This window comes from Astyanax mexicanus, chromosome 4, assembly GCF_023375975.1.
Source record: "Astyanax mexicanus isolate ESR-SI-001 chromosome 4, AstMex3_surface, whole genome shotgun sequence".
Classification (NCBI taxonomy): domain Eukaryota; kingdom Metazoa; phylum Chordata; class Actinopteri; order Characiformes; family Acestrorhamphidae; genus Astyanax; species Astyanax mexicanus.
In genome coordinates this window covers 30,342,442-30,357,654 of record NC_064411.1, presented here as the reverse complement: position 1 = coordinate 30,357,654, position 15,213 = coordinate 30,342,442, and the positions used below count along the sequence as shown (strand labels likewise).

General features: G+C 37.8%; 1 protein-coding gene across 3 annotated transcripts in view; it reads left to right on the top strand.

Moving 5' to 3' along the window:
* The window catches only part of acsm3 (acyl-CoA synthetase medium chain family member 3), a 29,427-nt gene extending 15,173 nt beyond the window's left edge, over positions 1-14,254 (top strand). Inside the window, exons 5-13 of one of the 3 annotated variants that reach the window (XM_022673146.2) lie at positions 1,473-1,629; positions 4,789-4,868; positions 5,053-5,176; positions 6,979-7,059; positions 7,160-7,261; positions 9,358-9,485; positions 10,607-10,706; positions 11,760-11,879; positions 12,786-14,254. In XM_022673146.2, the coding sequence (XP_022528867.2) occupies positions 1,473-1,629; positions 4,789-4,868; positions 5,053-5,176; positions 6,979-7,059; positions 7,160-7,261; positions 9,358-9,485; positions 10,607-10,706; positions 11,760-11,879; positions 12,786-12,872 (979 nt within the window). In that variant the 3' untranslated portion in view covers positions 12,873-14,254. The other 2 variants (XM_049478527.1, XM_049478528.1) reach the window with 2 other exon arrangements.
* Positions 14,255-15,213: the final 959 nt, after the last annotated feature.

Genomic DNA, 15,213 nt, shown 5'->3' with positions numbered 1-15,213 from the left:
CAGCCGCAGTTAGCTGCACTAGCCAACTCCTCTTAGGAGCTCTAGCTAGCTCCAGTTAGCACTAGTGCACTGAGGAACCCTGAGTGTTACGATAAGCCTGGGTGATATTAGCTAGCGGGTCATCCCATGTAGCTTATTTTAACACAGTAAATGCGCAGGCTACTGTCTGATTTACTAACCTCTGAACAGCAAAAGAGCTAGCGCTGTGGTTAGCGGCTAATGCTAGTGCCACTGCACTCAGCCTCAGCACTGTAGAAACTTCACTGACACTCCTTTATAATTTTGTGGAGTGGCTTTATTGCTTCTTACAACCTGACTGTCAAAATTCATACAAAAAAATACAAATATGTGAAAAATACGGTGCACTAACGCTTTAGTCTACAAATCCCAAGTTGATGTAGGTTGTATTTTGCCCTTTCATCATAGAATGAGAAAAACTCAAATCTTTAGCTGCTACTGTCTATGGGCAGACACTCTGCAGCATCAGGCAGGGGGAGGGGTTAGAGTGATTTACAGGGATTGCTGGATGGATGCCTGCATGTGTTTTGCGTTCTTTCACATGAACAATGATAAAAATATACATTATTTTTTTTTATAATTTTATTTCAAATTTTTCCCATTTTCTCCCCAATTTACACGGCCAATTACCCAACCCACTCATTAGGACTCCCCCTATCACTAGTGATGCCCCAACACACCAGGAGAGTGAAGACTAGCACATGCTTCCTCCAATACATGTGAAGCCAGCCACTGCTTCTTTTCGAGCTGCTGCTGATGCAGCATTGCTGAGCAGCCAGTGTGCTTGGAGGAAAGCACAGCGGCTCGATTCCGATACAACAGCTGACAGACGCCCTGTGCTGCAGACATCACCCTAGGAGTGATGTGGGGAGAGAGCGCCATCTACCCACCCAGAGGGAGCAGGACCAATTTTGCTCCCTCTAACGCCGGCAGCTTGATGGCAAAGCTGCATGAGCAGGGGTTCGAACCTGCGACCTCCCGCTCATAGTGGCAGCGCTTTAGACCGCTGGACCACTGGGCGCCACAAAAATATACATTATTGATTGAAATGAAAAGGGTGGCACAGTAGACAGTGTGTTTGTTGTACAGCTCCAGGGTCCTGGGGTTGTGGTGGGTTTAATGCCGCCCTGTCTAGGGGTGTTCCTGCCTTCATTAATGATGCTGAGATGGCTCTGGACCCTGACCAGGAAGAAATAGACAGTATTTGTCAGATAAAAACGTATACTGCAGCATATTGTGCATCTCTCTGTCAATTATCTTGAGTAATTGGTAACAGCAACACATTCCCTGTATCAGACTGAGACTTGATACCCCTGGCAGGTAAACACACAACAGTACACCATTCAGGGTCCATATCCCTCCTGTGTATCAATTTATATATACTATTTATATTTATTATTGATATTTAATATTTGTATGCATATTTTATTTGTGTAAGTGTGTGTTTTGTACAGGTACTGGTTAGACCTGACTGACAGTGATGTGTTCTGGAATACCTCAGACACAGGATGGGCTAAGTCTGCATGGAGCAGTGTTTTCGCTCCTTGGACGCAGGGGGCGTGTGTGTTTGTTCACCATATGCCACGCTTCAGTACACACACAGTGCTCAAGGTATTACTGTATATATGCGGAAGTGTCTAATAGATCAAACAAATCGTACCAAAATATTAGACTTGTTCACTTATTTATTTAATGGAAAATTATCTAACATCACATATTTGCGAGTGGTAAAATATGTGAAACTTTGCATTCAGTATCTGGCAGCCTGTGTTGGGAAGGTTACTCTTAAAATGTAATCCACTACAGATTACTGATTACATCACTCAAAATGTAATTTGTAACGTAATCAGTTACATTACTTCAAGTGAGTAACGTAATCTGATTACTTTGGATTACTTACAATATTGTCGGTTTTTTTAAGCCTGAATAAATGTAGCAACCACATATTGCATATTATTATTTTATTTTTCTTTCCAGTTAACAAATAGATAAACAAATAAAACAGCCTTTTCAATCACCCTATAAAAATACTTATGAAACCATTTCATCAATTTTATGAAACACTTCTATAAATTGATGATAAAATCATTTAAAACCCTTAAAAACCAAACAATGTAACAACAACTGTAAGTTATCTATTTGCAGGTTTGCCACTTTCTGCAGGTGGATTTTTTGCCAGGATTATCTAGGGGTGTAAATCACAAGATTCATTATGATACGATACAATACGATTATTTTAGTCAACGATACGATAATGTACGATACCTCAATTTACGTCACGATACGATTCGGTTGAATACGATTAAATGCGATTACAAACTGTTCCTTTTCTAAGAACTCACAAATGCAAACAAAATATAATTTGAATGTTTTATTATTAAATGTCAAATGCAGTGTAATCATAAACAGTAAACAATAATTCACTTCAACACTTTAATTTCCATTATTTAGGTTCCATTTGAGAACATCAAATGCAGAAGAAAATGTAAAAAAAAAAAAAAAAAAGCGCCTGTTATATTTAGAGTTTACAATGTGTGTATGGATGTTGGTGATGAATAGTCAATCATTCTCTACATTTCCTGATTCAGTAGGGTTATATTAGGTGTCCACCAGGCGTCTCCAAAGTGTTCAAAATCTCTCCAGAGTGCCTCTAATCTGATACAAAGATACACAAGTAAATCTGTCTCTATACAACAGTTTGTAATATTTTTTGTTTGTTTGTGATAAAATAAATTAATGTAAGTCTATTTCAGAGTAAAATTAATATTTTTTTGATGAAATGACACAAAATCACACGTATCCGCGCTGTGGGCTGTTTGTTCAGCAGAGGGATTTTGGTGACAGCGGTTAGGCATGCCCCACCCCCAGCCATTAGGAGACCAATCAGGGCAAATTATGTACCAGTGTTTTCGTCTAAGGGTGGACTATTGGTTGAAATAGGTGTCAATCACTTTTGTGACCCTGGAGAAAGGCTATGACCTGATTTGATTGGATTGGATTGATCCAGCGCTCACGTTATTGGTTCAAAACACGATCACTCAAGAAAAATAGTGGTTTGTGGACCAATAAAAAACACAGAATCTAGAAGAGGACATCCTTAGCTTTGTATTCACGTACAACTTTATGTGAAAAGATTATATTGTGTAGTTGCTAGGAGCCTGAGAATATTACGTTTCAGCTGCGATGATACTAAACGCATGTTTGTGAGGAGAAGTGAGCAGGCGAATAAAGGACTTTATGGATATTTTATCTGCGGGTCAGTGCTGTATTGTGGATGCTGTGATAGTAAATGTATTTTCTATAATGTAATATGATGTTATTTTACATACTAATAATATTTTATAAGGCTATTTTGTTGGGGAGGCGTGTTCCCCATGTAAACAATGTGAAAAAACAGGCTGTTTTCAGTTGGAGATTTCTGGCGACTGGTTTCATGTACGTAGATGGCTGAAAATTTGCATGCAGGTAGTTAAAGTAGTACTAAAGAATGTGAGTCGGTTAGTTGGTCAGTGTGTTTAGAATGTTTGACGCTTTTAAGCATTCTACTTTACATAGTCAGAACGGGCCCGCTAGGGGGCGCTTCTGCAGTGAAAACATTCTGAGCAGGAGGTTGTGAATCATAGAATATTCTGATGTCGTGATTTATGTGAATGTGATTGCGTTTTATCAGTGTTTGATTGGAAGACCAAAAAATAGGAAAGTACCGCAATGTAATCCATTTATTTTAGCAGAGTAACTGTAATCTGATTACCACTTACTGAAGCAGTAACTGTAACGGATTACAGTTACTCATAATTTGTAATCTGATTACGTAACGGCGTTACATGTAATCCGTTACTTCCCAACACTGCTGGCAGCAATAACTGCAGCCGTGATATTTTCCTTCAGAATTTACTGGAATAATTAAGAATTTATTGTTCCTTCAATAATGACTACCCATCTTAGAACAGATGCATCCAATCATGCCTAAACAGCAATACTACCTCCACCGCGTTTCACAGATGGCATTAGGTTTTTATACTAGAATGCAGTGTTTTCTTTCTTCAAACTTGACACTTCTCATTTTAAACCGAACATATCTATTTTTATGTTATCTAACCACATAATCTGGCTTCTGGCTTGTCTATGTGAGCTTAGGTTAACTGCAGATGGGCAGCAATGTTCTTTTTGGAGAGCAGTGGCATTTTCCTTTCAATCTCCTTCGTTTTTGCCATGGTACACTTCCACAAATGTGTTGTGAAAATCAGGCTTCTGACTTTTTTTCCATTGTTCTCCAAATTCAACTGCTAATCAGCTGTATATCCCCCATTACTGGTGATGCCACAACACAAATAGGGTGAAGACTAGCACATTCCTCCTCTGATACAAGTAAAGTCAGCCACCGCCCCTTTTTGAGCAGCTGCTGATGCAGCATTGCCGAGTAGAACAACAGCGCTAATGGTCGGAGGAAAGCGCAGCGACTCGGTTCCGATACATCAGCTCACAGACGCCTTGTGCTGATCGACATAACCCTAGAAATGATCAGGGGAAAGGGCGCCATCTACTGTACCCACCCAGAGAGAGCAAGGCCAATTGTGCTCTCTCGGGACTCCGGTAGCTGATGGCAAGCTGCATGACTAGGATTCGAACCAGCAATCTTCCAATCTTAGTGGCGATCTCTTGGATCGCTCCAAGAGATACTTTTCTACTTTTATGTGCCAGTTTTTTTTTTACTAGAGCTGTTCACTAATAAATCTATGAAAGCATTTTCACACTGCCATTCTTTTTTAGACTCTGTCCAGTTTCCCCATCAGCACCTTCTGCACGGCTCCCACAGCCTACCGGATGCTAGTACAGGAGGATCCGTCCAGGTGATGCACCAGCAAAATGTCATTCAATTCAATAATTTGTATTGATGATTCATTTCCTTCTAATCTAGGTTCACAGATTAGATTCCGTATATTAAAATAATCAGAGTTTATATTAGAATTAAAGTGTATTAATAAAGATCAAACTAGTAGCTGCTGAAACTGAGCTGTGCTCTGTGTGCTGAAGGTTTCAATTCCAGGCTCTGGAGCACTGTCTGTCTGCAGGAGAACCCATTAACCCTGAGGTGATGAGTAAATGGCGGGAGCTCACAGGCTTGGACATCTATGAGGGATACGGTCAGACTGAGACTGTGAGTACAGCAGTAAAAACCTCCATATTTGCTAATTACACTGACATGCCAAATGTCAAGGAATAGGAATATGTACATGTGTGTCCCATGACTTTTGCCGTGTCCCATGGAAGCGAAAGAACACTGCACTGACCAGTGGGATATGTGTGTGGGGTCTCCTGCATTGAATATGGATGTGATTTTTCGCACTATGAGGTGCACTTAAAATCATTTAATTTTCCCAAAAATCGTTAGTGCGCCTTATAATCCAGCGCACCTTCACGCAGATTTTTTTTCTGGCTAGACGACTGAAGCACTCCAACACAGACAACACAATGAAAAAAAAAAAACATCCCCCGGTGTATTCCACTTGCTTATTTATTAGTTTATACATGAGCTAATGCAGCATCAAAGCACATTCTTGGCATTATTTACAGAAATAAATCAAAGAAAGAAGCTCGGTCCAGCTGTCTCCGTGATACAGCACAACACACACACTGTTATCTACGCTCTCAGTGTAGCGACTTACATTACTGAAAACTGGCAGTTAAATATTTCTCCCTGGCTATTTATATGATCATCCCCTTTGTGAGCATGTGTGCAGTACCAAACTTTTCCTGAGATTTTTATACTCAGCAATTTAAGTTCTACTTCAGTGATCCTTATAACCAAGCTGGTGTTTACAATAAAGCAGGTTTCTCCTATCTATAAGTTATCATGCTTTCTTTATTCCAGCGCGCCACATAGGCTTTATCTCCTCTCAAACTTACAAGTATATACTAGTATTTTAATTGACTCCACTAATATAAATATGCTTTTTATGATAAAACTATACCTATACCTTGGAGCCTATATTTCTGCAGTAATTCAGTACAATTCGCTCAAACTAATTTAAACCTAGAACCTTTTATTTGTTAAACTATACTTTAAAAGTTTACTTTAGTTTTTTTTTAATTGTGTAAATAAAATATATATTTTTTAAAAATAATTTTATTTAAATGTTTTTCCCATTTTCTCCCCAATTTACACGGCCAATTACCCAACCCACTCATTAGGACTCCCCCTATCACTAGTAATGCCCCAACACACCAGGAGGGTGAAGACTAACACATGCTTCCTCCGATACATGTGAAGTCAGCCACCGCTTCTTTTCGAGCTGCTGCTGATGCAGCATTGCCGAGCAGCCAGCACGCTCGGAGGAAAGCGCAGCGGCTCGGTTCTGATACATCAGCTCACAGATGCCCTGTGCTGCAGACATCACCGTAGGCGTGATGTGCGGAGAGAGCGCCATCTACCCACCCGGAGGGAGCAGAGCCAATTGTGCTCCCTCTGAGCCCCGGCAGCTTGATGGGGGTTCGTACCTGCGACCTTTAGCCCGCCACCACTCTGCCCCCGTAAAATAACTTTAACAGCTAATGTGTGCATTCATCAAAATGAATGTGATGTTAAATCTATATTTTAATCAAACATTTTAATGTTCAGTTGGGCAGCACACAAATATACTTAAGTTGTATTAAATAGTGAAAAAACGTGACTTTCAGTAACAATTTAGGGGAAATTTATGTCATTTTAATTATAAACAAGTAGTAATTATGTACAAAGTATTGGTTCCAAAATAACAAAACTTAAGTACAGAGTATGAGAATTGTTCATGCAAACAGACAAGTGACTCTTGACTGTGGTATTTGAGTGCAGATCATTACAAAAGTCACGGAACCTGATGCTATTTCTTGTCCTGTGAGTTTGTCATGTCTGTTTAATACAATGTGAAGTAAGAGCAGAATTGAGGTATCTGTAATTGGGGAATGTTGCTTCATTACCAGGTTTTGATTGCTGGTACTTTCAAAGGCATGGAGATCAGACCCGGCTCCTTCGGTAAAGCGTCTCCAGCGTATGACGTGCAGGTACTGAGAAGTGTTGTTTTAATTCAGTTTAGACTGTTGATTGAATGCTGGTTTGTGGTTTACATGAATATTTAATTAGTGGTTGTTTTTGTGGTTTCAGGTGGTGGATGAAGAAGGGAATATTGTTCCTCAAGGAACAGAGGGAAATCTGGCTATCAGAGTCAAACCCCACAAACCATTCTCCCTATTCACAGAGTACACGGTATCTACTGTCTGCTTAGTCTTACAATGGCTTGCAAAAGTATTCATACCCCTTGAACTTTTTCACATTTGGTCACCTTAAAAAAAACACAAACTCAAATGTATTTTATTGAGATTTTAAGTAATAGACCAACACAAAGTAGCACATAATTGTGAAGTAGAGTGAAAATGATAAATGGTCTTAAAAATTGTAATCAAATAAAAATCTCAAAAGTGTTCATTACTTAGTGGAGTCACCTTTCACTGCAAAATACAGCTGCATGTCTTTTCGGGTACACATGAATATTCTCTGATCTATACCATTCCACTGTAGCTCTTGCTGTATGTTTAGGGTCATTGTCTTGCTGGAAGGTGAATCTCCTTCCCAGTCTCAAGTCTTTTGCAGCCTTCAACAGGTTTTCTTCCAGGATTCCCCTGTATTTAACTCCATCCATCTTCCCATCAACTCTGACCAGCCCCCCTGTCTCTGCTGAAGAAAAGCACCCCAACAGCATGATGCTGCCACCACCATGTTTCACAGTGGGGATGGTGTGCTGAGGGTGATAAGCAGTGTTACTTTTCCTCCCCACATAGCGAATTGCATTTAGGCCCAAAAGTCAACATTGGGTCTCATTTGACCACAGCATCTTCTTCCACATGTTTTCTGTGTTTCCGACATGGCTTGTGGCTACAAACTGCAAACAGCACTTTTTATGTCTCTCTTTTAAAATGGTTCTCGTTTGCACTTTTTCATAAAGGCCAGATTTGTGGAGTGCATGACTTATAGTTGTCCTGTGGACAGATTCTCCCACCGAGCTGTGGATTTCTACAGCTCCTCCAGAGTGACCATGGGCCTCTTGGCTGCTTCTCTGACCGGTGCTAATTAACTAAATTACTTCTGAAGGCAATTTATTTCACTGGATTTTATTTTATTTATTTTCATATTAAAGGGGTCTGAAAACTTTTCAGATTTTTATTTGATTAAATGATTTTTTAAATCATGTATAATTTTCGTTCCACTTTATAACTATGTGCTATTTTTGTGTTTTGTGTTTGTCTATCTTTTAAAATCTCAATAAAATACATTTAGGTTTGTGTAATGTGACAAAATGTAAAAAAAAGTTCAAGGAGTATGAATACTTTTGCAAGCCACTGTAACTAAATCAAGTACACTACTAGAAAATCTGTTATATTACATTCTAGGGTCTCATGCATTAGGATGCTTATTTAATGGCTCACACTAATTTATATTTTATTTGAGCAATACAATATATTTAGTTGTAAGTAACAAAAAATGACTGATATTTTAGATAACAAAATGTTGATGTGATAAATGTAATAAATATACACACCAGTCAGACATAACATTAACACTACCTCATTGTTTCTATATTTATTGTCCATTTTATCAAAGACACAGATACAGACGTCCAGCACATATTTGGCATGCTAGATATCTGTCCCAGTTGGCGACTTGGAGTCAGGAGCAGCGGCTACATTGGACTTGCGGAGAAAAAGAAAACCACGGGTCCAAAACACACCTCTGCTTTTCCAGAGCTGTTATGGAGAGTCTGACCACTTTCTGGTCCCGCTGTTATATCATGAAATGACTGTTAAACCCTAGAGGGAGCCCTTTATGAATGGGGGGGTAAATGGAGCTAAAAGCGTAAAATTGTAATTCATGAAGCAGATGGATCTGGTGCAACTTCACTGCACAACAAGGTGCCTGGTAATAAAATCACTGATCAAAAATGGTAAAAACCATCAGCACTTGTTGACTGGAGAACTATTGCTAATAAATCAGAAATTCTCCAGTCAACAAGTGCTGATGTTTTTTTACCATTTTTTGATCAAAACTTGTAATTCAAAAATGATAATGAACTACTTGTTCTGAGTTTTTTTTTTTTATATTATTTGAGAACAAATTATGTAGTGTGAACAGCACAATAACTGACGACTCAAAAAGTCTTGTAGTGTGAATGTGGCATAAACAGTTGTGGTGACCCATGTGGTCCAGCATCTAGTTAAAGCACTATATATTGTTTATTTTCTTCTTCTTAATGATAATTTATTCTGTACAAGTGCAGCCAGTCGTTACATTTCCAGTGCTTCCTGTAGGGGGAGCCAGAGAAAACGGCGGAGTGTTACTGCGGGGATTTCTACCTGACAGGTGATCGAGGAGTGATGGATCGAGATGGATACCTGTGGTTCGTTGGAAGAGCTGATGATGTCATACTGTCTGCAGGGTAATTTACTAGGTTTAGGCTTTCCTCTGTGGGGGACAGGGCTTTTAGCATGATTATCTCACCTTTTGGAATCCTGGATATCCCTCTATTCTTTTGTATCTTTCTCTTTCCATCTCCAAAACCCCAGTTTACAACATATAACACTGATGTAATATTTTCACAAATAATACAAGAACGAATTGCCATGCTGTTCCTAACGCTGTTAGCTCCTGTCTGACGAGACGGTGTCGTAACCTGGCTTCAGCTCTGCCTGTCAGTGGTCTCGAGCCGAGGTGGGCGAGGCCATGAATACTAATTCACGGGTTCATGTAGACACGGTTGCTTTTACTGATCAACTCGTTTTTCTGAATATTTTCTTTTCTTATTTACTGCAGACAATGGTTGAGAGGTTGAGGAAGAGTTTCATGTGCAGCATCATATACAACTCAGATAGACCTACTGTATTTCACAAAGAACAAGAAAAATCGGATTTTAGTTGTAGGACATCTTTAAAAAGTGATGATTAGCACTATATTACCATAGTTTAATGTGTAATTTCAATGTTTTATGGCTGAAATAGTCATGAAAAAGGTCATTAGTAGTAGGGGCTGCAGCATTTAAGGTGGAACGGAAAAATAAAATAAGATAAAAGCTAATCATAGAGGAATTAAGGAATAAACAATAATAAATCATTTCTGCACCACCCGTCCCCTTTCTGAAGACATACAATGCTTTAAAGTTAACAAGTTAACCATCAGCTAGATTACTGAACTTTAGCGCTCCTGATGATGTATTGGGTGCATAAAGAGTTGTCCCAGTTCATAGGGGGGAGAATTTCACTCGAAAAGAAGAGATAGGGGTAAGTGGGAGGGCAAGGGGTGAAATGGGATTTGGCGTAACATGGTTGAGTCACATAACAAACTAAAGTTGCCAGTGTCTTACAGTACTTATCCATTAATAACAAATGCTGCAAAACATGGTGGTGTATGTGTCTGTCCACATGACTGTGCAGGAATACAGTCTTTAGTAAACTGCATCTCACTAATCTAGTCCTGAGTTTTCCTTGTTGTCCAGATTTTCCAGGATTCATAGAAACCGCTCACTTGGTCTCCTACTAGTATTTGAATGTGTCGTTATTTCAGGTACCGTATCGGTCCGTTCGAGGTGGAGAACGCTCTGATAGAGCATGACGCTGTGGCTGAGTCTGCTGTGGTTAGCAGTCCTGATCCAGTCAGAGGAGAGGTAATGTGCTAATCTGATTAAATGAATAGCTCTGCTCCTGAGTGCAGTAATTATTGATTTCTCATACAGAAGCACTGAGGATGATATCAGCTGAGTAATTGGGTTCATTTGGTTAGTAATTTTTATTATTATTAACACAGACGCTGGATGTAAAGTAGGATAATGTTGGCTATCGTTCACCTGTCAGCCGGTGGACAGTGGTCCCAGAGATAAAAAAAATATTTCCAAAGCTCTCCTCATCTCCCCATATTAACACTTGCTTTGGTAAATCAGGTCTTAATGATGATAATAAGGTCATTAAGAGCATTTATCTGCAGAAAATGAAAAATGGCTGAAAAAACAAAAGAGATGCAGAACTTTCAGACCTCAAACAATGTAAAGAAAACAAGTTCATATTCGTAAAGTTTTAAGAGTTCAGAAATCAATATTTGGTGGAATAACCCTGTTTTTAATCTCAGTTTTCATGCATCTTGGCATGTTCTCCTCCACCAGTCTTACACACTGCTTTTGGATAACTTTATGCCTTTACTCCTGGTGCAAAAATTCAAGCAGTTCAGCTTGATTTGATGGCTTGTGAAAAAATCAAAGTTACTTTTATTTAGAGCTCTGTATAAAAAAAAAAATATATATATATATATATATATATTTTTTTTTTTTTTTTACATCTTTGTCATACTTAGACTTTTCAGTAACTTTAAAATAAACTTTAATATCAGACAAATATAACCCCAGTAAATATAACAAGCACTTTTTAATGATGATTTCATTTACTAAGGGAAAAAAACTATCCAATCCAAACTAGCAAAGTGCCTCCCCCCACAAATTAACTGTGATCACATTTTTTGGAAAGCTGAGTTCAGTTTCCCTACTAACCACAACCTGGTCTGATTACTACCAGACCTGTAGAATCAATAAATCACTTAAATAGAAAAAAGCAACACATTATGTCCCGATCTGAAGAAATTCAAAAACAGATGAGAAAAAGTAATTGATCATCAGTCAGTCTGGAAAATGCAGAATATATTATTATTAATATTTATTTCTGTGTCTCAGGTTGTGAAGGCGTTTGTGGTGCTGACTCCAGAGTACAGATCCAAAGAGCAGAGTGGACTGATCAGAGAACTGCAGACACATGTGAAGAAAGTTACAGCTCCCTATAAATACCCCCGCAAGGTACCTGCAGTACTTTAACTACACCATGTTTTCTTCACGCTTTTCAAGGACCCATAAAAAGCATAGCTGCTGTGGCCGTTAGCATTACAGCTCCAAACCTGCTGAGCCTGGCAGGTGGCTGTGCAGCTAACCTAGATAGTGAAGAGGTAGAAAACTGAGTAAAGAATGAAAACTTTTTTTCAGTATTATGTGAATTATTTCAAAATGTGAAATTCATATATAATATAGATGTATTAAACACAGTGATTATTTTAAGCGTTTATTCCTTTTGTTGTTGATGATTGTGGCTTACAGCCAATGAAAACCCAAAAATCAGAGTCTCAGAAAATCTGAATATTATATAAGACCAATTGGTACTTAAGGCAGTGTATCTCTCCAAACCATCACTGATCACTGAGGAAACTAAAATTCACACTAGACCTCAAGCAGTTTGGACTGTGTGTCTCTCCACTCTTCCTCCAGACTCTGATTTCTCCCTTGATTTACAAATGAAATGTAAAATTTACTGATGATCAGTGATGGTTTGGAGAGACATGTCATCTGCTGGTGTTGATCCACTGTGTTTTCTTATCAAGTCTAAAGTCAGTGCAGTTTTGTTTTCCCATAAAATCTTACAGCACTTCATGCTTCCCTCTGCTGATAAGTTTTATGGAGATGCAGATTTCATTTTCCAGCAGGATTTGGCACACTGCCCACACTGCCAAAAGTACCAATTGGTCTTATATAATATTCAAATTTTTTGAGTCACTGATATTTATTTTTATTTTTTGTCTGTGACTCACTGTGAGTTTCACAGTTTAAACGGAATCACTGAAATAAAGTAACTTTTTTAATGATATTCTATTTTTTTAGATGCACCTGTATATGGGGAGTGTGATGATATATGTTCTTTCTCTTTTTTCGTAGATAGAGTTTGTGGATCAGCTGCCTAAAACAGTGAGTGGTAAAATTCGGAGAGTGGAACTGAGAAAGAAGGAATGGGAGCAGTCGTAACTGTCCACTTTCCCAGTTATACCACTTTAACATCTCTTCTACCAGTGGTTCCCAGTGCTCCTATTACGAGGGACAGTGTCTTCTGCACATTTCATGCTCAAAATCACGTAAAACCAGTTCAAAAAGAGCTTTAAATGTAGCTGATAATACCAGACGACCAGTTCCTTAAAAGCATTTTGGTGCTACAATGACCTTAAAACTTCTGGAGAAATCAAAAGAAGGCACAATCTTTCACCAGGAGAAACACATGACGAGTCTGTGATCTTTCCAAAAAACAGTTTTTCCAAAAGTGCCAAATCATTTAACATTGACTTCAAATGAACATTAATTGTTAATGTCATTATTATTATTTGCATATAATTTTGAGGTACCATCCATATCAGATTATTTGTCATAAGCCCTATCCAGACAGGATTAGTTTCTCAGGGGGGTCCTGGGGTCATTTTCTCTTTTATAAGGGTGTGATTTGATTCATGTCCTTTAACAACCATGTATGTGTTTTTCTCAGATGTCCTCTGAGAAAATTACAGGCTGAATTATCTACTGTTTTTCGTTTTGTTTCTTAACGCTTAATAAATTAGCTATCTGTCCACTGCTACGCACTGAAATTACACTTTGGGCACATGTTTCCACTGAGATCCACATAAACACAACAGCGAGTGGAAATGGAGGAGCTACTGAATGTGATGTCATGTGACTGAGAAAGCCAAAAACTCACTGGTCCTTCTGTTTTTCAATTACAGTCCAGATGCAGGAGTTTTATAAATGAGTAAAAGTGTGAAATTATTTTTTTACAGACGTCCCCCTGAGAAACTAGAGAAACTAATCCCGTCTGGATAGGGCTATACTCAGTGACTGACAAGATTAGCATTAGCTATTTAATGCTGATATCAGACTTACTGTAAAAAACGTCTTACAGAGTGTCTGTAACCAGCAACCAGCAGCATCAGTAAGAGTATGATTAACTATCTAGTTAAAGCCTTTTTACAATATAATATTGTATTAAAAACTGATTTCTGGTGTGTATGTATTACCAGAGTGAGTTTCCTGAGATACAGAGTAAACCACCAGAGGTAATCGGTTTAGCTGACTATATAAACATTGGAAATTCTGGAAATTTCTTTACAGACAAAAAAAAATGAATCTGCTTATCTGAGACCTTCAAACACCTGCACTTGCTGAAATGTTAGTCAGATATTTACCTGTAGAGGGAGACATGTTCACAATATGACTATATCATCACTCCAATAAAAAAAAAACATTGTTTAGTTTATCTGATAGAAACATTAAACTGATATTTTCTTAATGAGGTTCTGTTGTTGTGTAATTAAGGGCTGTCATTAAGTGTGAGGACTTGATTAAAGAATTATTTGTTTAAAATGGATCTGGTCTGTAAATAATCAAGGATCAGTTGGTAATAGGCCTGTCATTAAAACAGTTTATTTGGATGACATATTATCTCAGAAATGATTACAGTAAAATATGTTATTGTCATTTAAGACTATATTTCAATTATTTCATGCCACTGATGATAATAATAATAATACCTTAATAATGCACTAACATTTTTGTAAAGAGAAATTAATATTTAGACTTGGAATATAAGATGAATATAATAAAATAAAAGTACTCTTTTTAATCAAGCTTCACACTAATTCAGTTAATGAGCTTTTCTTGTTAAGTAAACACAGTATGTGCAGTATTGAGGTCAGCAAAGGTTGTATTGGGGATATATTCAAATATTATTTGATAATTTGATAATGTAATTTTTGTGACAGACAAGTTAGTTAGTTTTTACTTTGCCTAATGATAATTTATAGTATTTTTTTATACATACAGCTCTGAAAAATAATGAAAAGACCACTTCAGTTTCTGAATCAGTTTTTTTTTCTGATTTTGCTATTTATAGGTTTATGTTTGAGTAAAATGAACATTGTTGTTTTATTCTATAAACTACAGACAATATTTCTCCTGAATTCCAAATAAATATATTGTCATTTAGAGCATTTATTTGCAGAAAATGAGAAATGTCTGAAATAACAAAAAAGATGCAGAGCTTTCAGACCTCAAATAATGCAAAGAAAACAAGTTCATATTCATAAAGTTTTAGGAGTTTAGAAATCAATATTTGGTTGAATAATCTGTTTTTAATCACAGTTTTCATGCATCTTGGCATGTTCTCCTCCACCAGTCTTACACACTGCTTTTGGATAACTTTATGCCTTTAATCCTGGTGCAAAAATTCAAGCAGTTCAGCTTGGTTTGATGGCTTGTGATCATCCATCTTCTTCTTGATTATATTCCAGATGTTTTTAATTTGGTAAAATCAAAGAAACTCATA